Here is a 25,111-nt window from a genome sequence, read left to right on the forward strand (position 1 = left end):
GGTCATTATCTAGATTTGAGATCTAAAGTATTAAACAAAAACAGTTTGTCCATTTTGTGCAAAAAATGATGCAGTAATGTTTCAAAGGAAGGCTTGGCACAGAAAACAAATGGCACCGCACAAAGAGTAAAAGTTGTATCCCATATCTAGATTTTTGATGAAGTAGCACCGGACCTGCTTTCTCACTGGATACAAATGAAGTGGCAATAAGTCAACACTTGTTGCCATGGCCATTCTTCCAGCAAAAAGAAACCACAACACTACATGTACAAAGCAACCTTGATAACACACCAAATACAATTGTGAGAGAAATATGACATGCCAAGTTTGTGAAACAAAGTAATAAACATGTAGTGCCAAACACTATGTTGTCAGCTAAAAACAAATTCAGAAGTTTCCATGATACCATTTTAACCGAAATTACTAGACAAAAAAAGTGGTAAGATCAGACTCTGATAACCAACTCAGAACCGCTTTGTCTTTTTTTATCTTTAAATTTACAGCAAAAATGTAAACGAATCCAGCAGTTGGTTGAAGAAAATTGTGATAATACACATTGGACTAAAAGTATACAACTTTACCAGCCAAAGGGCTTTATTAAAACAAATGATAAATGTTGAATGTGAGATGTTCCTTACCTATGCTTATTAAAAAAAAAACTTCTGATTTCGACACCAAAGTCAGTTGGGTAAACAGCTAACCAGAATCAACATTAATAAAGTAGCAAAAGTATTGGTGACAGTAGAAGCAATAGATAATGGCGGGAAAGGCATTATTTTGCTCTTAATGCCAGTACAGAAAGTCATCAAAATGTCTATTGCAGTCTATTTCTATGTTTGAGTACAGTGGTATACGTTTCACCACAAGACACATGTAAACAATCTCTTTTTAGAGATGTTTTGGGGTATTTCGATAGTACATTTAAATGACTTTTTAGATCTCATTCCCCTCAACAGCTTCACTGGCCATATCCAACAGGTTATCTGAAACCTCTCAGCTTGTAGAGAAGGAAGCATGGCATTGTTAGAGGTTCTGGATCTTGAAAAGCAAACAGCAGGTAAAGAAAGCTCACCAGAATGATGTTTTTGTAAAAATTGTATTACCAAACATTTCTAATGTAATCAAACACTCCTTGAAAATGTAAATATGCACATTTTTGGATGCACAGCCTTGGTTGATCATTTTATCATTTGTAATTCCGTTTTGTAATCTAAGGATTATCAATTATCAAACACCGGTATTATTCAGCTCTCCTTGTGCTGCTATCCTTCATCTCAAGTTTCCTCCAAACCTAAGAGTCATGCTGGTTAAAGAGGCCTAATACTTGGGAGGAACTCCTCCTCTGCACGCTGCAGTGGAGGTGCTTCAAATAGTCTGATAGTGGTGGTTCAAGTTCTGACAGCATTGTTATGGCACATTATGTAGGCCTTGTGCAGCCTCCTGGTGGCCTGGGGGCAGGTCTTGGCGCGCCTGGGGGAGGCCTTGCTGGGCCAGGTTCTGATGGTGTTGTTGTTGTTCATGGTGTTCCTGAAGTGTATTTTGAGGGTCTTGGGGTTCAAAATGAGGCTCGGGCTGTTGGGCCTCTTGTTCATGATGCAACTGGTTGTCAACTGCGTGCACCTCTGGGATAGCATTTCCCTCAACTGTAAAAAGAAACAAGGTATACAGATGTCAGACAGTAAAATCAAACAACGATCAAAGTTAATATTGTGCAGTTTAAACTCACCGTGAACCTCGGGAGGGGGTTCTATTTTTTGTGATTTTAACCGTTCCATATGCTCCACAGCCTGTAACAAAATTGTATTATTTTATTATATTTGGTGAGTGCAAGCAGTGCTGTAGATAGTCACAGAAACTTAATAGCATAAATAAAAAACAATCATAGCTAAAGGACACACTGATATTGAAACCAGATTTTTTGTATATTTATAGCATCAGATTTGGACACATTCACTGTTAAACAAATATATTGTAGCAAACCTAGCCATTAATGTAACAGTATAGCACTCCTTACCTGTTGCAGCTCTATTTTCTGTGCATTCAGCTGCTCCTGCTGCTTCTCCAGGTCGTCTCTTTGTTTCTGGAGGTCGAAAGACTTTTCGCTGAGGTCCTGTTCCTGCTGAACCAGGTGATCCTCAAACTCCCGCATCTCCTCGTCTGTGTAGGCCTGGTTCTGCTCCAGAGTCTGAGGAGCACGGAGTGGACGTGACAATCAATCCCTACTCCTACAGTCCTATCCTACATCTATTAACAAAATGGCTTTAAGATTACATTACTCTTAAATCATGTCTCCATGATAAATATACTGTGTCTCACCTCCCAGCTGTCTGGCTCCAAGAACTCTTTCTTCTTAGTAGCAACCAGGAACTCATCTAAAGAGACCAGCCTGTCGTTGTTAGAATCCACCTATGTATAAGCAAGACAGGAGCAAACATGAATCACATATGCTTTAATTTTTTGACAGACAAGGATATATTATAATTAAAATTACAGCCTAGCAGTTGCATGCCCTTTGCAACCAGTACAGTTTTCATTATTTCTATCAAATGACATCACTATTATTACCAGCTGCAGCGCTTGTATTGTTTTTGCCCTATGAGTCTGTGTCTTTGTAGTAAAATATTATCTTTGAGACATCTACTGTTGCAGTAACTACTACAGAAGTGGTTTGGAAATTATTAGTGTTACGACCCTCGGTCGTTAGGTCATTTGTGTGTATATTTATAGTTACTCCTGTTTGTTAGTTTTGTAAACAGACTTTCAGCATGTTTTTGTGATTCTGATTTGGTAATTAAATTACCAAACGTTTTTTTATGCCTTGGCGTCCATGTTCTTAGAAGTGGGAAAAGTGGGGAGAGTGCAACTTTGTGCTGCGCCTAGGTTCCCCTAGGCCTGGGCGTAACATTAGTTTCAGGATAACTTTCAGTTTCATTGTATGGGACATTTGTGTAATATTGTCATAATTAGCAAATGCATGTTTAAGTTATGGCCAACACAACATTTTAACAATAATTCTCCAAGCAGTCCTGAGATATCGTGTTTAAAACCCTTGACCACCAAACTCTTATCAGTTCATCCTTGAGTAATGCTTTCCCGAAAGATTGTATTCACAAAGATGGTACTGATGTGTGGTCACATGGTTGTTGACCTTTGACCCACAGAATCAGTTCATCCTTGGATCTGCTGGGACTTTTCTGCCACATTTTTAGAAAATCCTTGACTGACGCATGCATAAAACCATTTTGTGTATATATGTACTGGGTGCGACTTACTGTACCTCATTCATAACATGCTCTCTCATACGTAGCCTCTCTTCCTCCATCTCCACCATATCATCCTCTTCGTTGGTGGGGTCATAGATTTTTTCCAGCTAAAATAAGAGACCTACAGTAAGTGAGAAGTCCATCGACTGAAACATAGCATATATTTAGAGGCCTTTACCTCTTTAGTAAACAAGGCCTCCAGCTCCTGCTCATCAAAATAGCCATCTCCATTGCTATCTGCATTATAACAAAATTGAGAAAAAAGACTAAGAATGAAAATACCATCATCTGCTATATAACATATCATGATTAATATTATTATTATACAATACATGTGATGGAGAGTAATGGACATCATCCCTTCATTCTTTACAAGTTGGTTAAGGTCTTACCATGCAGGTTGAAAAAGGTCTTGGGGTCAAAGTCTTCAGGGTCCAGGCCATCAGCTTCCTCCCACACCTCTTTCAGTTGATTCTGACTACCCTGCACAACATAGAAACATCCGTTTCAATGACAGATGGAAAAATAACACATTTAAACATTTAGTATATAGCTCACATGGTATGACTAAAAAATGTATATAGTTTCAGAAACAGAACATAAAATGGTACAAGGAAAGAGATTCCCTTAATTGGCTGAAACAAAAGTGTGTGTGTGCACCTGAGACAGACTCACCGGGTGGTTGACTTTAGGGTGGTCGGCGTGCTTTTTCCTCAGCTCGTCATAGTGCTCCTCCTCTTTCTTTCTCTCGTCATCGTCCAGTGTCTTCAGGTGTTCCCGTCTGTCGTGGTCTTTCGTCATTTCATACTGCTTGAACTCCTCGTGTCGGTCTTTGTCAAAGTTCTCCAGATCATTTGTTGCCTTGATACATAAGGGGAAAATTGGGTTTGAAATAACGCTTTTTTTTCAAATGAAGTAAATAGCATGCAATGTCCTGATTAACAGTTTTTAGGGAATCCATTTCTTTTTTTTAGCCCACCTAGAAACTCAACTAAGCTTATTTATATTTGAAGCGGCATGCCTTCAGTATATAGTGCCGTTTAATGATATTTCTGAATCATTCATTAATTGGATCAGTTTTCTTTTCAGTGTCATTTGGGAATGAACAGCCCCTTGTCTTCGAGGTACAAATGGAATTGTCTTGGAATTGGCATAAACTTTTCTACTGTCTTAAAAAAAAGTTTCTTGACCATTAATGCTAATATGAAGAACAGTTCACGAGACAATAGCTGCAGAGCTTACGTAAGGATCCATAAAGACAGTGCTGTTCGCTAAACTCGACAAATGACTTTACTAAAGTCATTGGCAGTTATTATAAGCGGTATGTGTTTACATATCCCTATTCCAAGATGTTATGGCATAAAGTAGCATCAGATTTACCGATTTGATGAGCCGATCCAGGTCATCCACTTCAAACGTATGAGGGTTGTTGTGGTTCAGGTACTCAAACTGTTTCAACAGAGCCTGGTGGTCCACTGCTATGTCTATTCAGGGAGTAATCAATGACAGAAATTAAAAACAACGATAGTTACATCATAGAATTTTCTTTTTATTTACATGTAATGTCATATCAAAGCTGTAGCATTTAAATAAAAGTAAAATATACATTGTGTAGCATAACATACCGTTCCCTCCTTCAAGGTCTTGCTTTGCCTTAATCAGAGTTCGGAGTCGGTTCACCTCCTGCCTCTTCAACTCATCCAGTTTGGTTCTGACGTGATGGCTGACAAAGTCCAGCTCTTTGGCCAGTTTACCTTGCTGTATTATACATGAATTAATTTGTGTTAGCTGGAGATGGTTACATCTTCGGGTTGTAGTAGTACATATAATAAATAGATTTATCAAATATTTCAATAGAATGTTATTTTGTAATATTGCATTTTCCCAATTCAATGTTTTTTTGACAAACTTCTGATATTGAGCTATATACATTTAACTTGATTTTGAACATAAAGAATGGTGCCAAAGTTATATTAAAAAAACTGAAGAAAAGTTATTGGTAATTTGGCAGTGTATCTAAAAAGAAGATCCCCATTTGTAGCAGACCTGGACAAGTGAAAGCCCATTATTTCAAAGTCAGAGTAAGGATTTAACAGTAGTTTACACAAGCCATGCTGAAAGGACTAAACAAAAGAATGGCGGGATACCTTGATGTCTTCCATGTCTGTGTTGTGGAGCTTTTCCCTGAAATGCTGATCTTTCTCTAGAAAATCGATGACTTCCCTGAGGTAGCGGTCATAGTGGAGTCCAGTGTCCTATCAAATGTAACAAATCAAATGTCACCAAAACATTTCATATATCACAGATAACAGACTAAGCAATACTACAATTATAATCACCTTTAGTTTATTATTAGCACATATTTGAGAGATCTGTTATACTGAAGACTGTAAGTGAGCGACAGAATATTTTCTTTCAGGGAATATGTGTCTGCTTAACATCATAACAGATCCTCTGTCCAGATGTTTTATGTAGAGATAACAGGTTATTACATATACATCTCTATAAACTGTATAACGGCCTTTAGCAAATTGCCATACATTGCAGCTGTTCGGTGGTTCTGGACCACTTACTTATTCCTCACTAAAAGGTTGCATTTGTGATGTTGTATGCATTCTCGGCCGAGGCTATATACAGGACGGTCCTGTACACAACGCCAAATGGCTATATACAGGACCGTCCTGTACACAGCTCTCTGAAATGGCTATATACAGGACGGTCCTGCACAGAAGCCCTGAAATGGCTATATACAGGACGGTCCTGTATATAAGGTCTCTGAAATGGCTATATACAGGACCGTCCTGCAGCTAACGTCAAATGACTATATACAGACCGGGCTATTATAGCATGCTTAAGCAAGTTTCGCGGGTGGTAATGTAGGGATAGGATTCACAGATAAATATTCTCACGACAACATTATTTTCAATGAGTTTCCCCTCAATATAAAATTGTGGCAATTAAATCTCTTTCCATGCCAATTGCTTAGCTTTTTATGCTGATTTCGGTCTTTTTTTTGGCTTATCTTTTTATGTTGTTTCAATCATTTTCTACTTTATATTGTCCAATGCACAATGTTTTACTTGTAAAAGATATCACTGCATACTTTAAAGACTACTCGGTTTTATTAAAACTGAAGTTTTTTTTTTAAAGAATACGCCGAGATTTCGTTGACGTGTAGTGATTTTGCATTGAAAGCAACACAAATCATTTATCGGCTACACCGGCATTTTTATTTTAGAAATCGGAGAAACCGTCTTTTGAATTGTATGTAGTATGCTGTACATTTTTGTAATTTATCCTGCTGTAAACGTTAATTGTACACCAATTATATCCATATTTCTCAAACTGGAACACCTTTGATACCTTATCTTGTCATTTCGTAAATCCAAGTGCTGGCCCCTTGCCACAATACAATCTATTTTTACCAGGCAATTAAATTAATATCACATTACATTAACGGTGGTCAGGTTTTGAATTTTGCCTGTGATCAATCTGTTATTGTCGTTTTTGCTTAGAATACTATATATACAAATAACCAAATTAGTGGCAATTTATAAGTTAACGGGTGAGGCGTGTTAACACCGGTTGATCTTCAGCGCGAACTTTTAAACATAACAAGTATTAGCTCTTCCATGAAGCTTGTCGACCGCTAGCAAATTATGTTTTTGTTATTAAAAAACAAAAGTTAATGCCAGTGAAGTAATATTCGGAGAATCAAAGCCGTATCGACCATGCTGCAATGATTTTCATGGTTGAACCCGTTAAAGCTGGTATATAGCCATTTCAGAGAGCTGTGTACAGGACGGTCCTGTATATAGCCATTTGGCGTTGTGTACAGGACCGTCCTGTATATAGCCATTTCAGAGACCTTATATACAGGACTGTCCTGTATATAGCCACTCCCTGCATTCTCACCTCAGACAGACTCTACATGGCATTTGTTTAAGCTCTTTTAAGTGAGTATATACATTATATACATTACATTTAGCTGACGCTTTTATCCAAAGCGACTTATAACGACCGATTACAGGGACATTCTCCCTGGAGTAACTAAGGGCTAAGTGCCTTACTCAAGGACACACTAGTGGTGGTGTTCCTGGCGGGATTTGAACTCACAACCTTCCGAACTTCAGCCCACCTCACTATCCATGATTAGACCACCACTATATACATATTTATCATGGACAAAATGTATCCTTAGAGACTCCAATCTGTGCGCTCATGAAGCTACAACATCTGGAGATTTTGTACTGCTGATGACATTTTATGAGTTTTGAATGGAGTATCTGACTGAGGTAATATAATGTGAGTGCAACAAGACATAAGGCCATAACTCTTTAAATTATTCCGAGTGCTGTTACCCAGTGCTTTCTCTCTTGTTTACTGCCTATAAAGCAGCTGATAGCAGTGACATAATTGTATAGCATTAGGGTAGAGGGCACTCATTCAATTATCAACACCAGATCAAAAGTTGGGCGTGGAAATAGACAGAACAATTGTTTGCTATTCTATTGCTAACAATGTGCAATTGGAGACCCATTGTAGGGATACAAACAACGTCTGTAACACAGGATAAGTGGAATGGTGGTGTGCATCGTGTATAAATCTTGAGTCGTCTTACCACGCTAGCTGCTGGAGGCTCTTCTGGTTCTCTTTTCTCTGGCACGTGGACTTTTGTTTTATCCATACTGATGGGCACTGCCTCTAAACACAGCACCTGGACCAGCAGCAAGACCCAGCCGGTGAGAAGGGCCCGGCTCAAACACATCTGGAAATGAGGAAAATTCAGGTCAGACCATTTATATATAAAACAATACTATTTAAATTAAACAGTGTATGCAAACACACATTATACACGGCCCTGGGTTAACGAGGTTCGTTTTGAGGCCAGCTTCCTCATTTCACTTATTGAAGGCACTTGCACATTATTGGCTAGCTACTTACATCCTGATCCTGAGGAAGCTGCTGGTGTTAGCATTAGCACTGCCACTGACATATGTTGGCTAATGAGAATCAATCACCTAAACTATAGATGTATGCTGTTAGTCTGAGTAGCGCAGCCAACGTTACTGTTGATCACACCAATGCCTGAATTATGAACCCATACACTTATATGCGTCACTTGTATACCTTATTATGAATCCTGGATCTCATCTGCTCTGCTTTCCTGGCGTTGCTTCCTCTCAGCTGTTGTTGTGTCGGCAGCTAGCTGCTAGTCGGCTAGTCAGCATGTTCGGTTTTGTGCGTGGTAGCATCAACCGCAGTGGTCAGTTTAGCTGTCAGTCAAATCGGTCTAGCAAGTTGCGTTGCATTGAATTTTACGTGGCGACATGACGACGGAGCAGGTGGGCGGGTCTTTTAACAACTATCTGATATATTGAAGGTCAGTAGTAAACATACACATGAAGCAGTGATGCTGAATGATCTTTCAGCTCTTTCTCGGTGCACAGATTTATATAAAAAAATTAATCACACTTAGTGATGTATCAAGTCTTTATCCGGGTGTAATACACAATAATAATTATGTAGAATACATCTGTATCAAATCAAGTACATATCAATGTTCTAATATTTCACTGCAATGGAAAGAGTCAGATAACTACCTAATCTTAAAATAATAATACATTTTATTATTTCTATAGCACATTTCTTAGAAGAAAGTAGTAAATCCACTCCACTGTATAATAAACACCCAGTATCCTACAATTATGTTTTATTTGTTTAAAAACAAATCTTTAATCAACTCATTAAGCAGCAGTCTGTGATTAATGTGTCAAGATGCACCTCTCACCCAGCCTTGCTGGCTGTGGAGATCTTACATGGAGTGTGATGGCTGTACTCAGATGGTTACACTCCTCTTAGTGCACTCTGCAGTCTGCACAGGCGGATGAAACCATTGCTTCTTGAAGCTTTTTAAAATCACTCAAATAAATTGTAAGTCATCTTAAAAATGTCGACATTTTTCTATTTGTTGCATTATATACAAATACCAAGACCCAGTTATCCATTAGTCTTGCGTCTTGGTTGTAATCTGTAATCAGTTTTTCCATCTTTGAAACTCAATTTAGCATCCATGTGCATAATCAAAAGATTTAACTGGTGAAGTTGTAAAGCACTTGATAAAATGAGCGTTATCTGTGCAGCAGTTTGCCGTTTAAAAATGATTGGATTTGATCAGCCCAGCATTACGGACTAGAGTTGCAGACTCTAGTCAGACATTGCAGACTAGAGTTTATATTGTATGTATATTCAATTTGATTCCAAATAAAAAAACATACTTGTATGCAAACACAAAGTTAATCTCCCATCTATCCAACAGAGGGTGCTATAGTGCTGTCTGTTCACAGTAATGTAGAACTGGAAGTCCATGACATTTGAACTATAGTCAAATATTAAGAGAGCCAAAGGAAACAATGAGTGGACAATTAAAACCAACTTGTCCCTGTATGTTCCTGCACCTTCAGAAGTTGTTACATTTGTTGAGTTTTATTGCAAACATAAATTAGAAAACCTTTAAACTGTGTTCAAATCTTTATTTTAGATTACCCTCTTTCTTCTTTCAACAGCTACAAGGACCATCTTAGATAAAGGCCATTAATATATTGCACCGGAGATTCAAAAACATTTGCTTTCTGCAGGAACTTTGGGTGCTATAATAAAACCCCCAAAACACTATTTATGAGCCTTGGCTGGTCAAACAAGACCATGAATAAATGTTTTATCTGGAGCTGTTGGCTTATTACTCAAAAATAATATCCATGCCCAGTAGAAGTCAGTGTATTAGTTTGAGCTGGGTGGCAATTTATCATTGTCTAAAATCATAAGAAGTGGAAGACATTTGGGGAAGATCTGCACTTAAATGATTAAATTCAGTACATAATGAACAGGAGACTACTGTCTGAAAAATATGACCCCACACAGTGTCTAGTTAATAATGCAGCCACTTTGAGTCACCTGTGCACTCATTTATATATGCTACCTTTCTGTGCAGAGATTAAGAGATAATTTGAGAAAACGCATTTCTCATACATGCTATTGATTTCGGCATCTGCCAGATAGATTAGGACCTGAGCTTATCTGTGCTCAAGACCTGACAATCAGAAAAAACCCAAAGAGATCCTTTATTACATTCTCTGCTCATCACCTTTGGTAAGCTGTGATTCAGCAGGAGGAGACTCTCTAAGGAGAAGACAATAACATTGAGTCACCTTGCTGCATTGTGAGCCTCTGGCAGCCGAGAGGCAGGAATCAGCAGCAGCAGAGACCGTGCTGCAGAGCTGCACTGGACTGCGCATCAACTATGTGTGCATTTGTGTATGAATTAGTATGTATAAAGAGGGGGGGGGGGGGGGGTTGTAGAGGGGATGATGATAAATCATGGCAAGGTCAAATAACAGCAATTGAGGGGGGATACCGAATGATTACACTGCAGTATGTTTAATGTTTCAGAAACCCTATACCTACTTTTGCTGACCGGTTGAGAAATACATAACTGGTTAAGTGAGAACCACATTATATCAAATGTTATAGCATTATCAATAATATGGTGGTATTGTTGATTATACTGGACAATATTGCTGCTCGTTGGAGATCCCTGCATGGTCTCCCATTTACGTTACAATGCAGAAAACTGAATCCCCAAAATGCAGCATGTTCTCTCTCCAGATCTGTTGCAATTGTGGAATGGTGAATCATTTTATTGTTTGCACATTGGATGTGTCTTCCTTCAATTTAAAACATATTTAGTACAGTATAGGAGACGTTTGAAACCAACATGTACATAACGGGTCTCTTGGTATAGTGTTGGGCCACTATGATCTGCCGAAACAGATTTATTGCTGCTTGGCACTGAATGATGATGATTGAGGGCACTGTGAAACATGTCTCCCTATGGTTTTCAATTGGGATTAGATGTGGTGATTTTGAAGGCGATTTATCTCCCCCCTTTGTCTCGTATTAAAACATGTGCTTTTGTTATGTTTCTACACTTCAGTTTTACCATTCAATCTGTTACCCATCTGCAGATCTTATTTACTTGAAAGTTCATTTTGTATTATGTTTCCAATTCAAACAGAGACCCCATATGTACGGTTAGAAACACGTTAAAGCAGTAACAATCCGTTTGTTCTTTGACTCCTCTGATGCGCAGATAACAAGAAGGTTTACAGTGAATTGGTTTCTGTTCCGCAGCTGCATCATGATGGTTTCTTTTAGAGGATTTTTTTTATCTATCCCTATCTTTGAAGAGCAGTGCCTTAAACCACTGGAGAATGCTTCAACAAAGCACCCCCCAAAGGGAATCCTAGATCAAATATTTATAATGTTGATAAATGCTCTCTGCTCACTGATGTGTGTGCACCCCATATAGTAATATTTCTTCTCACAATGGGACTGCACATTTCACTGTAATCTACACTAAGCAGAAACCACAAGGGGGGATGATGGGTTATTTCAGCACTTTGTGTAGGTATTTCTCTTCCACAGTTTCAGCACATAATGTTATATCACATTAATGACAATGCAGTTATATAATAGAGAACTTATGACAAAGTGAATCATTACTGCTTCTCTGTTGGGGCTCGATGCTCAGCAAAAATAACGCCTGTGACAACATTGCTGTGACTTTGAACATTGCTTGCCCTCACATAGCCCAAGTGGAATGTATGGGTACACTGGTAAATTGGGCAGGTCTGTTTGATGCAGTGTAAGCATTATTGTAATGTGTCATGGTCAGGAAGCTCTCCGTCCTCAAAGTCTGACTGCAGTGAAGGTGATGTGTGAGGCTCACAAACTACATCTAAAGCTCCATTGCATGGACATACATTAATTTACCCATGCAGGCATGCTGCCCTCTGACACACACACACACACACACACACACACACACACACACACACACACACACACACACACACACACACACACACACACACACACACACACACACACACACACACACACACACACACACACACACACACACACACACACACACACACACACACACACACACACACACACACACACACACACACACACACACACACACACACACACACACACACACACACACACACACACACATACACACACACACACACACACACTTTTAGAACGGCCTTGTACTGAAATTATCTTTCTCTCAAGGTAATACGCATAATTAAATGTGCGAATGTGTGCCAGTCCCTCCCTCTCCTCGTCCTTCCCCACTCACACAGATGTGTCTTAGAGTTTCTTTCCATACGTCTTAAGTGTGCTTGAGCCTTTTCCCAACCTTGTCTTAATGCATTGCTAGTTGCCATGAACATAAGGGCAAATATAGGGTACATAACATTAGAGGAGGGTAAATTGCAATGTTTATTTATCTAATTATATATTATATATATATATATATATATATATATATATAATTGTCTCCTCAGAAATGGCTCAAACCTGTCTCCTATAACAAGTACGTGATCAAATATTTCAGTTAGAATAATGGGTTTATTGTTTTATCCATATTTTGTCATATATCTCCCTCACAAAATGACATCTCATATCGTAATACTAAAAGATAAAAGTAGGCATAATTGTCTATTTTGGTTTAATTAGGGAATTCCTGTAATTCTTAAGTATCCCATAAAGGACTTTCATTTTCTTGACATAGTTTTAGGATTGCAGTTTAAAGTATGCTTTATGTGTGCTCCAAATTGCCCATAAATGTCACAGTTGTAATGCAAGCTCTAATCCAGTGCACTTCTACTACACCCTGGGGAATAGGCTACACTAATTTTCAATGCAGTGGGTTCCATGTATTACATTACATTGCATTTTTAAAATATTTTTTATATAATATAATATATTTTTTTATAAATCTCTTGTAGAGATCTGACCTTTATTTCAGAATCTACCTCACTGCTACTTGTGGGAACTATTGAGCCCTATGCTCAAGTCACTTATAAAGCAGAAGTGGTCGAGTTTGGTATTCTTCCCCTTTAAAAAAAACTATGCAGCCCTCGCGGTGGTTGTATCCAGGCTCCCAGGAAAAGTGTTCGGAGAGGGAGAGGGGGGACTAGGCGAGCCGGAGAGGAGAGATCATGGCGGCACCGCCTGGACGGGACACCCTACCTAACCACTGGTCCTATGGAGTTTGTAGAGACGGCCGGGTCTTCTTTATTAAGTGAGGGGTTTCAGCTGTTCACCGCCTGGTACTTTATGGGGCATTATTAAGGATTTTAGTTGTTTTATTATCGCTCAGTAACAGGTGTCTTTCTTGCAGTGATAAAAGTCACAGTACTACTTGGCTACATCCACGCACTGGTGAACCTGTTAACTCTGGGCACATGATACGGTCAGGTACGCGGCAAACTATCGGATTTGTTGGATACCGAGGGGACATTTTTCTTGCTGCAATGTGCTTTCTGTCTGTGGCGGGACGTTCACTGTGTTTTTCTTCGTGTTATAGATTTGCCAAGAGGATGGGAAGAGGGCTTCACGGAGGAAGGAGCTAGCTACTTCATCAAGTGAGTGGCTCGTGTGCATTGTTTCGATGTTTGGCGGTGTAAAATGTGATTATCTTTGCTTGGTAGTGTCCTTTTCAAATGTGTTTCTACTCCTTCATTTTCCTTTCTGTTTCTGTGCAGCTCAGACACGTTTGGTAACAGGATTCAGTTGAACTAGAATTAAAGGCTCTCTTGTTAACACAATATTTTATCTAAAAACACAGTGTGCACATGACTAATGTAATGAGTCAGAAATACATCAGCATATGGATTAACACACAGGGGTCCCATGGGATAGGTGAGAGCAATTATCTCTGCCTGCATTGTTAATGGAAAGTGGCAGAGCCTAGCAGGACAGGAAGAGGGTTATTAAAATTCTCCTCACATCCTCCATGCAGGACCTCTACACTCTCTATTATATAGGTGTGCAGCCTTGGTGTGTGTGTGTGTATGTGTGTATAAGACAGAAAGAGAGAGAGTGTGTGAGAAAGAGACTGTAAAGGTTGCAGGGGAGGGGTGTGACCATGTGGTGACAGAGATGTATGGCATGATTGCATTATTGAAGCAGAGAGGACAGGATTTACAAAGTCACAGTCCGCATTGTGAAGTTTTTTTGGTCACATTTCACACGTCCTTAACAACACTACATTGCAGGATTCAGGTTTGAACATCAGCAAAAGCCACCAAACAGTACCAGGCTGACACATCTGTAGTGTTGAACTAACCCAATAAGCCTGTGCATTACATTTGCATTAACATCGATTAGGTTTTGCACCAAAGATGCTTGTGTGGATTCTGCTCTGTAGCAGTCCAGGACACAAGCATACAGAGTGAATCGTGCTGACACCAATCTGATATAGCAGGCTTAGAATGACAGACAGAAAGCCTACTTAAAAAATAAATACATTCTCCCTTTGCGTTCGATCATTGGGAATCACCATAACTCCCTTGTTTAACTACTACTCACCCTCTCATGGTCCTCCTGCCCCACTTGTTCCAGACAGAGGGCTGTATGGATATATTTTATGCCTCATAACTGCATTCTTTCTGGTAGATATTATTGAGAAGGGTTTCACTCAACCACAAGCAGTGCTCTGCAGACACCAGTTTGTAGCACCAAATTAACAATACAACCACTTTTTTCATTTTTTATCAAGAAAGCAATGCCTTCTATAAGTATGACAATGTAATAAAAGTGACAGATGTTGGCTTTCAAAACAACACATCAAATGGTTCAACCAATACATTTGGCTTTGCTGACACTTGTATTGTGTGCAGTAGACAAGCAGTCATTGTGTTTCTCTTGTTTGCTCGCTTTTTGTCTGTAAGAAGCAAGAACACTACTACATTGAAGTTGTGTGATTAATGGTAGCCCCAACATTAAAGGCTATTAAATCAGTCAAATACTCGTTTCCGGCTTGGTGGAAGGATCCTGTTTTGCTCCTGCTCAAAGAGAGCTCATTTGTTTGACTTAAACTGTGGACAGGAACACACAGCTTGTTTTCTTGTACCATTCAGCTTATCCAGAGCAAAGTTGATATCCTTCTAGGTTCTGTTGGGGTGTGAAAGGAAGTTCAATTATTGTGATTTTGCCAAAATAGGTAAATGTGCTGGGTGATTATTTTAAGTCATGATGTAATTGTTTTGTGAAACAATTGCCAATATATCGAATATCATGTTGAAACAGTATAACACTTTTTATGTAATCTTGTGTCATATCCTTTGCCTACATATTGTACATATTTGACAGCAAATTGTAACATATTGCTATTGTTTCCCAATTGCTATGCGACAAATTGATTGGTGTTTGTTTAATTCTTGAAATAGCGTGACTATAAAGTCCCATATCGCTGCTTAGTGTTCATGTGGATGATTACTTAGAAAAACAGCTGAAAAGAAGTGATGAGCACAACCTTTTCATTACAACTCAGTGGGAAAAACGTCTGTTACTATGGGCTGGTGATGGATTACTGTAATTTTATCATTGCATTTTATCCCTGGTGGTTTATTTGGTTTATTGCAGACTTAAATGATGCCAGGTTTCTGTATATGTCCCATCGGTCTACAGCGTTATTACAGGAACTGTCATTTGTTAGCTAATCTGACTTCGATCTCCAGAAATCAGACCGGGCTAATTTGTTATTAATCATTTCTTAAAAACACAAGTTGGTTTCATAAATTACATTAACATTCAAAATACCATTAACATGATGGTACCTGGCAAACCTGAAACACTAAAGACAGTGAAGATGAGTCCATGTCAATGCTATTATTCCTTACACCACTTTAAGAGATTAGGCAAGTCTATTTCTCTGCTCCAGGGTGCAAATTGTGGTCCTTTGTGTTTTGATGAATTTGATCTCATGCTCATAATTCTCCCTTAAACGTCAGAACTTATGAGAACCAGTAAACTATTTTGTATAAACCCCTGCTCTCCATCTCACTTAATGTATCTTAGCCTTCCAGGAAGCATAGGGCAACAAACTCAACAGGACTGAAGTCAACATTGTGCTCCTGTGAGATCTGTTTGTAGATTTGGTTGTGTGTTAATGGTGGAATTTAGCTGAGGTGGAGTACAAAGGAGGGATTGTATGTTAGGACAACGCCGCTGTGGCAAAACTCATATTTATTTACACTTCGCTGTAGGCAAGCTTGCAGACATGAACTATCGAATTAAAAGAATGCTAATATTTGTTGTTTACCAATCAAAACACTCAAATTTGAAAATGTTAGTGCCAATGAACACAGTTTTACACAGTCAGAGCCAATGAATGAGGTTTGCCGCCATCTGAGCTGATTGAAATAGTGTCTGTCTCTAGCTGTCATACTTCTGGCAGATCTCCAAGGGACTGACCCAATTTGAAAGTCATCCCCCCAAATCATCCAATTTCACTTTTTAAAGATAATATGCCAAAGATGAAGCAGGTCTGTGTGTTGAGGTAAAAATGTGTAATGGATGCATATCAGTTTCAGTAAGCAAAGTTCTGACAAATAAGGTGTTTGCGACATGTGTATAACATATTGTATAATAATAAGTTAGATAACTAAGTTAAGCTTCCCTTTTAAAGATATAAAAAAGATGCCTAACAACAGTCAAGATACTTAATAAATTCCCTCCTATGGTTTAGGAAGGAAACGGAGTTCAGTTAGATTTACTTTCAACCACATCACTTGCACTCACTGAGCATTGGAAATGTGCAATTTTATAGGCCCCTGAGGGAAAAATGACCCCACTGAGGTACAATGGAGTCCTGTTTTCGACACAGTTCACATTGTTGAATGGGCTTACAATACTTTGGATTGAAAGTCCAGGAAGTGTGTAATCTAAAACTCACATAGATTTCACACCAAAAAAAGGGCTTCAGTCAACTTCATTTACTCCTCCGGTGTGAGAACCCCATCAATATGTTATAGTGTTTATTTTCCCATTCCCCTGCTGCTTGTTGTGTTTTTAGACTGGGCTTGCATTTCTTAACTAGCTGACTATTTTTGATTTGGGCAGTATGATTTAATTAGCCATGGGATGTTATGGGAGTTTTGAAGCAGAGCATTTTAATAAGGGATAACAAAGGAGTTTAGTATCCCTACAGGCCCCTATCTTAAGGCTTTTTAATAAAGCTTTCCTTTTTCTGTGAACACAGCAAATCCATACCCCATTCAATCATTGCCAAAAAAAGATAGATGAAGAAAAATGAGCCCCAAGGACCTTCAACTGAACTTTGCCCTTGCTGATGTTTGATTATCTAAACATGAAAGATTTGTATGTGTCAATTTAAGTCTCCAATTGTGCTCTAATGCTATATAAGTATCTGGGGTTAAAGCGTCCATTTATAGAACTGTCAAATTGTACTGACATGACTTTTGAGGTGAGATAAAACTTCAAATAGGCCTTTCTTTGTGAGACGACTTGAGAACATGAGGATTTAGGATATGAGTTTTAACGTGTTTTCCCAACTGGTCCTTCTTTGGGCTCAGGAAGGAAGACAATCCAGTTAGTTGTTTTTGATGCGAAAAAAAAAAAAAGTTTTAACAACATGTTTATTTATTGACTTTTCATTCCTGTAGAACCATTTTGCGCAAAGATGGCACTGTTTGTCAGAGCACTTCATCCTTCTGGGATTTCATGAAGAACAGCTCCAACGCCTGTGTGTATGGGAACGCCTCTGGTGCTGGTCCATTAACTGCCAGTGTTTCCCACAGATCTGGTGGTAGCGGGGGGGGGGGGGGGGGGGGGGGGGGTGGTTGAGGTGACATGCAACTACATTACCATTAACCTTTCTGTTGGTCGCTTGTTAGCAGACCCTTCACGCGATGGCAGAGCGAACAGGTACAGGCAGGGCCCATAATGATAGCCCTATAGTTTAAATCTACCCACACATGAACATATGGAAATGGGATACTATTTAAAAAAATAAATGTATTTATAAATGTATTTAGGAACCTATCCATGTGATTTTTAGTGGGGGTCGACCTCAAATCCTCTATGGGGGTCCAGGGACATGCCCCCCCGGTAAGATTTTATTTTTTATTTTGGAGTTAAATGCATCAATCTGGTGAATTTTGAGGGGAAAATAAAGAGACTAGATCTATGGAAACACCTATATTAAACAGAACTGTATACATTTCAATAATCATAAAATCATGGCCATAACCAATAACATACCATTTCCAATATGAAAAAAACACTGAAACTTGTTTATTAATTTATTTGTGGTTCATTTATAGTTGTGAGTGTGTCTGTGCTCCTGAATCAGCCTCTCCTGTCTCCCTCCTCTCCCCCCTGCTCCTCTTTGAGGCAGCAGCAAAGACTAGTTTTCTCTCAACAAGTTTTAAAAGTGTATCTTACCTTTTTTCACCTAGTTAACTTTTTATTTATTTATTCATGCATATTTTACTAATCACATTACATTTAATTTAGCTGACGCTTTTATCCAAAGCGACTTATAATGACCGATTACAGGGACATTCTCCCTGGAGTAACTAAGGGCTAAGTGCCTTACTCAAGGGCACACTAGTGGTGGTGTTCCTGGCGCGATTTGAACTCACAGCCTTCCGATCTTCAGCCCACCTCACTATCCATTTCCCAAGAGCCCCCCCAAATGAAAATTATACATTTCTTTCTTTTTATGCCTTTAATACTAACTTGAATTTTTATTAAAATTAATTAATCAATTATTTTTTATATTTTATTGTAATGTAGAGACAAGGCTTTAGTGACAATCATGTATTGCCTTACAGGTTGGGAACCACTGCATTACAATCACTACCCTCTCAAATGGAAATATGTGTTTACATAAATGGTGACCACACCGTTTGAGACCCACTGAGAACTTAGACTAAGTTAACTTTCTAAACACTCAGAGAGTCCTTTACCTCACCTGAGCTGAGGTTATCCCGAGCTTGAATGACACACAGAGACCAATCAAGGGCTTGGATTTATGATCTGTATGACAGTGGCCATGTCGGCAGGCCACATCATGTGGACAGCCAGTCACCCTGTGTGAGGCAGGCCACTTAACAGACCAGAAGGAGGCGAGATCAGAGCAAGAGACCGAGGGATCATTGTCCACAAGTTAATCGATCGCAGATGGCGTCGTGGTCACGGACGAATACAAAAAAAAATTATTTAAAAAAACAAAAACCTAAATGGGTCGCGAAATATACTTGGGCGGCCGTTAATATACATGGGCGGCCCGCCCAAGTATAGTCTATGTGTGGGAAACCCTGGACAGTGTTGCATCTTCCTACAATTCAATGCCCACAAAGGGCCAGCTATGCTTGTTGGACTGACTACATATGCTGTGAAATATCAGTATGCCTCTTTTTTTGGCCACGCTGCTTTATGATTCATTTTTTGTGTATTTGTCACAAGCTAAACATTTAACCATACTAACACGTCTCAGTCAGATTGATATACATCACTTCTGCAGACTCTCAGTTTGAGCTTTCATGTAAACACAGTTCAGTCTCTCTTTTTCTTTCCTTCCCTCAAGCTGTTTCTTGAGACAGTGACCTTCAGCTGAAAATACATACACTGACATGGTAGCGTCATTCTATACAGGCAGAATCCTGATAGATCAGATTTCTCCTTCCTTATCTTAAATAATAAAAACATTTGATTTTGGGGGCATTATTATACGTGATTGAACTCCCAACAGTTTAACATGTTGCAGAAAATGATTTGTGGTGTTACAATTACTCCCTTTTTACTTAAAAACGCCTGATTAAGGAATGTAGTCAAAGGGTTAATTGTTATCTGTATTGTTCTATGATTAAAGCATTATTTACGATCTACAGTAAATTGTACTTGCTAGTGAAATGAGAACATTTTAAAATGACTGATCAGCATCAAATTCATTTTTCCTTTAATACGAGCAACATAACTTTGGCTGCCTCATTTCAATTCAACTCCCAGCTACTCGAGCCCTTTGTCTTTTTCACAATTTCACCATTTTAATGCTGTGCGTGGAATGAAAATACTGAATGAACAAGCAAACTGTATTGCAAGGTCAAGATAACTTCACGTGGTGCTCTTCTACCAATATTTGCCCCATAGTCATCCAACAAATATTGTCTTTATTTTCATATTTTTTGTTACAGTAGAAAATGATGGTTAGATTAAAGAGAGATCTTGATTTATCTCAAACCTCACGCATACTGGCACATTATAAACATTTCATTTCCCGATAACACATGTGCAGAGACACACAGCCTCGCCTTGAAGCACGAATCATTAATCCTTAAAGATGGCAGTGCACATGCCAACACCGTCTTTAGCAGCAGACGCAAAAAAGCTGAAATTGAAAATCAGCATTTATGGCCAGGGAATTGCAAATAGGATGTTGGTGAGGTAGCATATCCTCTGACTCTCGTACTGTGATTTGTGTTGACCATTTTTCATTATCAGTAGATCCTCGTATCATGTTTAAATTGTGTCCAGCTATTATATTTGTGCATATATCTTCTCTGTGCTGCGGCGTGAACTTTCACTTGAGGCGGGAGCGGTTTATAAAAAGCGATGTGTTGTCAATACCAGCTCATTTGGTGACTTATTACGAGGTTAAACAAGTTAAACAATACATACTGTACAGTCTTGTGGCGGTCTACCAATAGAGTCGGGAGGATAAAGCAGAGGACTGAATAAAGACAATGAAAACAAAGAGTAGATTGAGACTCTGGTACAGTGGACGTTTGTGCTGCAGAATACAAAGGAAGCTTTCCACCAGGCCTCGTTTGGATATTTAATCAGGGAACCTGCAATGAATGAATACATTAAGAACTGTGGGCCTGAGGTGTGCTTTGTGGGATGATATACATTATCTAGAATGAGTCATTCACAGTCCGAGCTGGAGCAGGAGTCAGAGCAGGAGCAGGGCAGGGGAGATGCCCGAGTCGGGATGGGGACCTGCTGCTGCAGCTGCCTGCCCCTGGGTCAGGGGACTGAATCTATTGATCCTGAAACAGAGGTGGTTGCCGAGCTCGAGCCCTCCAGTTTGGAGAAGGAGGAGAGTCAGATTGAGACAAGGTAACACAGGTTTAATAGTATTATTATGCTATTATTGCTTTGTTTGAAACATATTTATTTTTAATTTTTTACTACAATGTGGATATTTGTTACACGATTTGGGATACAACATATGAAAATGGTGCTGGTATATGCAACAGAAATCCAATTAATTAAAACTTCTTCCCCCTTTTTTTGTATGCCTCTTTTCATGTTTTGAAGAAGGACGCTCTGCACCTGAGTAAATCAGCTGCTTCTCTGGAGAAAGGGATTTTGTACTGTGTACCCCCCCTCTGATTGAATTCAGATGACAGTTCTTTCTGCCGCATTCTGTCAGAGCCTCAGTTTGAGAGGAGCCACTGCAGAGAGGCGCAGGTCCCACACTGCTCTCTCTCACCAGACGAGTGAGAAGAGATGTGATTAGCAGCCAGAAAGATGGATGATCGATGTTGTGTAAAAAGTCTTTCTAGAGAACGCATCTGAGACTTAACCTTTTGTATAAAGTATTCATATTCATTCACTCAGAATCTAGTGTAAATGTGATGAACAATGCCATATGTAATTAAGTAATGTGATCTAGTGGAAAATCGAATACAACATAGTGTAATGGCATTACATTTTTGCAAGCACAGAATATCACATACAAAAGATGTAGGTACGGTTAAAGTATCTATCTAGTGAAAGTTAATATACTGCATTGAAAGTGTTTTATTTAGTTTCACAGTCAAACTGGTACAGAGCTCTTGCTGAACGTATCATGCGTCACATAGTAGAAGTTTCATAGATTATGCCCTAAATATATAGACAGTGTTGAAGCTGCACCAATCAATATTTGTTATACTAACAATGGATCAAAAAGTATAATGTGAAAAGGGTTACTCAGTTACTAACCCAAAGAGAATTTCAAATCAACTCTGCAGTCTTCACAACTAACAGAGTTAGCGACTAGCTGCTGTACACACCAGCTAACTGAGCAACTAAATAGAAAAGTATTTCCTCCATGAGTTGGTGATTACCAACAGAGCAGTACATATTGACTTAAAATATTGTTATCTAAAGTCTGAATAATGTAACGCTTCAATAGGCTTATGTTTGCAGCAGATAGAGTGCATGAGCTCTAAAAAATGTTTCTCATTGTGGATAACTCGATGGAATATTGCTGTTCCCATTACTGGAATATTGTGTGTGAAAAGGATAAATGAAGGGCCCGTCTGGCCAATGCTAGCGAGAGCCGATCTGGGGGCTCGGGCAATTTCTCTCACTGCAGCATTTATTGAACGCATTGACTGCACAGCTGTATGATTTCTCACAAAGCGTTCTAATTCAATTTGCTTTAGTCCCGAGATGAAAGGCTCATTTCTTATTCATGGTCTGATTGATTCTCCTTTTTGCTATTCTTTAAGATTTGATGATTTAGATCACTTTGATTATTCCATCTCGATTGTCTGTATAAGTGAGATGAAGCTTGGATTGTGATGTTAAGACTAATTTTAACAATTGATGGGAACATTTTCAAACCACTGTAAGAGCTGTTTCACTGCACTATCTGCCAGTGAAGCATTGGGACCTGGTGATGTTGTCGTGACGTGCTTCTCTGTAGGCAGCCACTAGATATTGCTGTTGAGTCTTTGTCTATTTAATAGTTTGATGCAGTTTCACATTTGTTTCTGTTTTATCCCCTTTTAAGACAGGTAATGCATGATGTCTGAGAAAGTACTTACTTAATAGTTAGTCATATTGTGCAGGTTTCTGTCTACTAATCGACGTGTAAAAAGAAAAATACAGTTATTAAAGTTAACTTTATAACTGAGAGAGTGAGGGTGATTTATCATGCCTCTGTCATGACCTTATTATGTCCTTATTTGACTTTCTGATATCATTTTTGTATTGCATACTTTTTACACAATTATTCCTGCATTTCTGAGTAATTGACACCTGCAGTATATTGGTCTTGTTTTTGGTTTGATGTTTTTTTGATTTACTAACACAACAGACTGAGATTGATGCACTGTTATTATAGCTCCATTTTGGTAGAAAAGCAAGCAGGACAAGCGTTGAAGTAGGTGATAGAGTGAAGTATGAATGATGACCTGGCTGTTCATAGTACATATCGACCTAGACCTCCCTGGTCCAGCCCTCTGCTCTTATATATATGTCTGTCTGTGGATTATTGAGCCGGCACTGCAGAAGCCTGAGCCAGCTGCTCAGCTCCAGTCTGCCCTCCATCCTCTCCCCTCTCTCCTGACTGACGGGGATGTGATCTGATAAAGAGGGCTCGGGGTGATACTGAAGGCTCTGGTTGCATTCAGAGACCAAGGTCAGCACTTCACATTGACCGCACAACAAAGTGAGGTGAATTCTTCTCGATCTGTGGTCACCTTCACAAGCCGGGCCCTTCCCCTATCCTTCTCTTTCTTCTTCTAATTTATAGGCACTGAACAATGGAGCGTTATCATTTTATTCTTCCCTGGAGAGCTAAGTAGAGCTCTGTACTGTAAGTGCTGGCCGTTTTACAGAGAGAGAGAGAGAGGGCTGAAACAGCAGTTATACTCCTATCTGACACCACGCTTTGTGTGCGTTCTAGCTCACCCAACTAGCATTGTGCACACAGTTAAAAACAGACTCGCTTACCATACGTAAAGAGAACAGAAAGAGACTCTCCTTATTGCCAGTCTTCAAGAGACAGATTTGGATGTTTGAGACTTTTTGTATCGGATTTACTGCTTTCGACATCTGATCACTATCTGGTGAGTATGGAGAGGACTCTGTCATACACAAACTAAGAGTATATTGCATAGAGTAAGACAAGGAAGATGAATTACATCAGACTTTGTTGTCTTTGGAATTATTTTCTTAATGCTCTACCTTATAAATGAAGGCTCTCTGGAAAATTGTAATCCTTAAAAACAATTTTAAATTATGTTTTTATTTATTATCCCTACATTTCTTTTTAGTTAATGCATTAAAATGTTTCATTACCGTGATCTTAGATGGATGATAAAGGTACATATCTCTATTTCAGTTGTGGTCATACCGTTTTTGCTGGTCATGCTATTCGGCAAGAAAAGTCAAATCAAAGTTAAATCAAAGTCCTGCATTCAAAATATGACTTTTGTAAAAATAGATAGATATTTACGACAATAGGTTTTTCAATGTAAAACATATATATAATTAGTCATTGTGCAACAGAGTGACCTTGTCCTTATGAGTACTTTATAACAACATGCATTTCATTGGATAACTACTGCATATATTACTGCTGTCTATATTGTTTTGGTGGTTTAAGCTATGACTATGCATCATATGTTATAAACTGATTACACTGTATGTAAAATCCGCAAGATTGTTTATGTGTCCGATAAATGTGGTGGACAAACAAAAGATCTCCCACAGAAATGTGTTTAAGTATGACGAAGCAAAGAGTTGAACTTTTTTTACTGAAGACATTTTGGAACAGTTCTTACTTCAGGCAATTCAGTTGTATGCACTGCATGGTTGTTCTACACTGACATGGCGTGCATGTTGCAGTTCTTCCATGCAGTGAAATGGATTACTGTAAAAGATCATGCACAATTTAAATGATGATTGCTGCGAGATCAACCCTCTGGTATCACCTCCCTGCAGCGTAGAGGAGGTCTTTACATGCGGTTTGAATTCCTTTGTCTCCTGGGGTATGCTAACGAGATGTGAAGGAGAGTGTAGAATGAGGAAGAGCAGCAGAGGATGAAACCCAGGGGGTGGGGGTGGGGGGGGCACCAGCAGCAGCAGCTGGATGCACTGCAGGTGTGGGTGTGTATGTAGGTGTGAATGTGTGTACCGTCAATTGAATCTGTGAGTTGACTTCCTGAGTTTGTGCAGAA

The 25,111-nt window shown here is 39.1% G+C and overlaps 2 protein-coding genes across 2 annotated transcripts in view; one reads left to right on the forward strand and one right to left on the reverse strand.

Annotated features, from left to right (window-relative positions):
• Positions 1-572: 572 nt before the first annotated feature.
• nucb2a (nucleobindin 2a) lies at positions 573-8,503 on the reverse strand. Its single transcript, XM_034110786.2, has 13 exons — positions 8,394-8,503; positions 7,885-8,031; positions 5,411-5,518; positions 4,889-5,021; positions 4,644-4,747; positions 3,939-4,124; positions 3,656-3,746; positions 3,442-3,500; positions 3,278-3,370; positions 2,317-2,406; positions 2,015-2,185; positions 1,727-1,787; positions 573-1,643 (listed from the first exon to the last, which is right to left on the reverse strand). Exons 1-13 carry the CDS (start codon positions 8,415-8,417, stop codon positions 1,408-1,410), a joined length of 1,503 nt encoding a protein of 500 aa, XP_033966677.1. The 5' UTR covers positions 8,418-8,503; the 3' UTR covers positions 573-1,407.
• Positions 8,504-13,336: 4,833 nt separating this feature from the next.
• The window catches only part of plekha7b (pleckstrin homology domain containing, family A member 7b), a 75,041-nt gene continuing 63,266 nt past the window's right edge, over positions 13,337-25,111 (forward strand). Inside the window, exons 1-3 of the mRNA XM_034110764.1 lie at positions 13,337-13,425; positions 13,525-13,601; positions 13,711-13,768. Of these exons, the coding sequence (XP_033966655.1) occupies positions 13,343-13,425; positions 13,525-13,601; positions 13,711-13,768 (218 nt within the window). The 5' untranslated portion in view covers positions 13,337-13,342. The remainder of the gene's footprint in view (positions 13,426-13,524; positions 13,602-13,710; positions 13,769-25,111) is intronic.

The sequence above is a fragment of the Pseudochaenichthys georgianus genome, chromosome 3 (assembly GCF_902827115.2).
Source record: "Pseudochaenichthys georgianus chromosome 3, fPseGeo1.2, whole genome shotgun sequence".
Taxonomy (NCBI): domain Eukaryota; kingdom Metazoa; phylum Chordata; class Actinopteri; order Perciformes; family Channichthyidae; genus Pseudochaenichthys; species Pseudochaenichthys georgianus.

Bases quoted from the DNA above. Each gene is read 5' to 3' on its own strand.
- nucb2a (XM_034110786.2), bottom strand. From the start codon at position 8,417: ATGAGATCCAGGATTCATAATAAG. The intron at 5,519-7,884 runs GTAAGACGACTC...TACATTTGATAG, and splicing joins AGCCTCCAGCAGCTAGCGTG to GACACTGGACTCCACTATGA. The intron at 2,407-3,277 runs GTACAGTAAGTC...GCTTATACATAG, and splicing joins GAGAGCATGTTATGAATGAG to GTGGATTCTAACAACGACAG.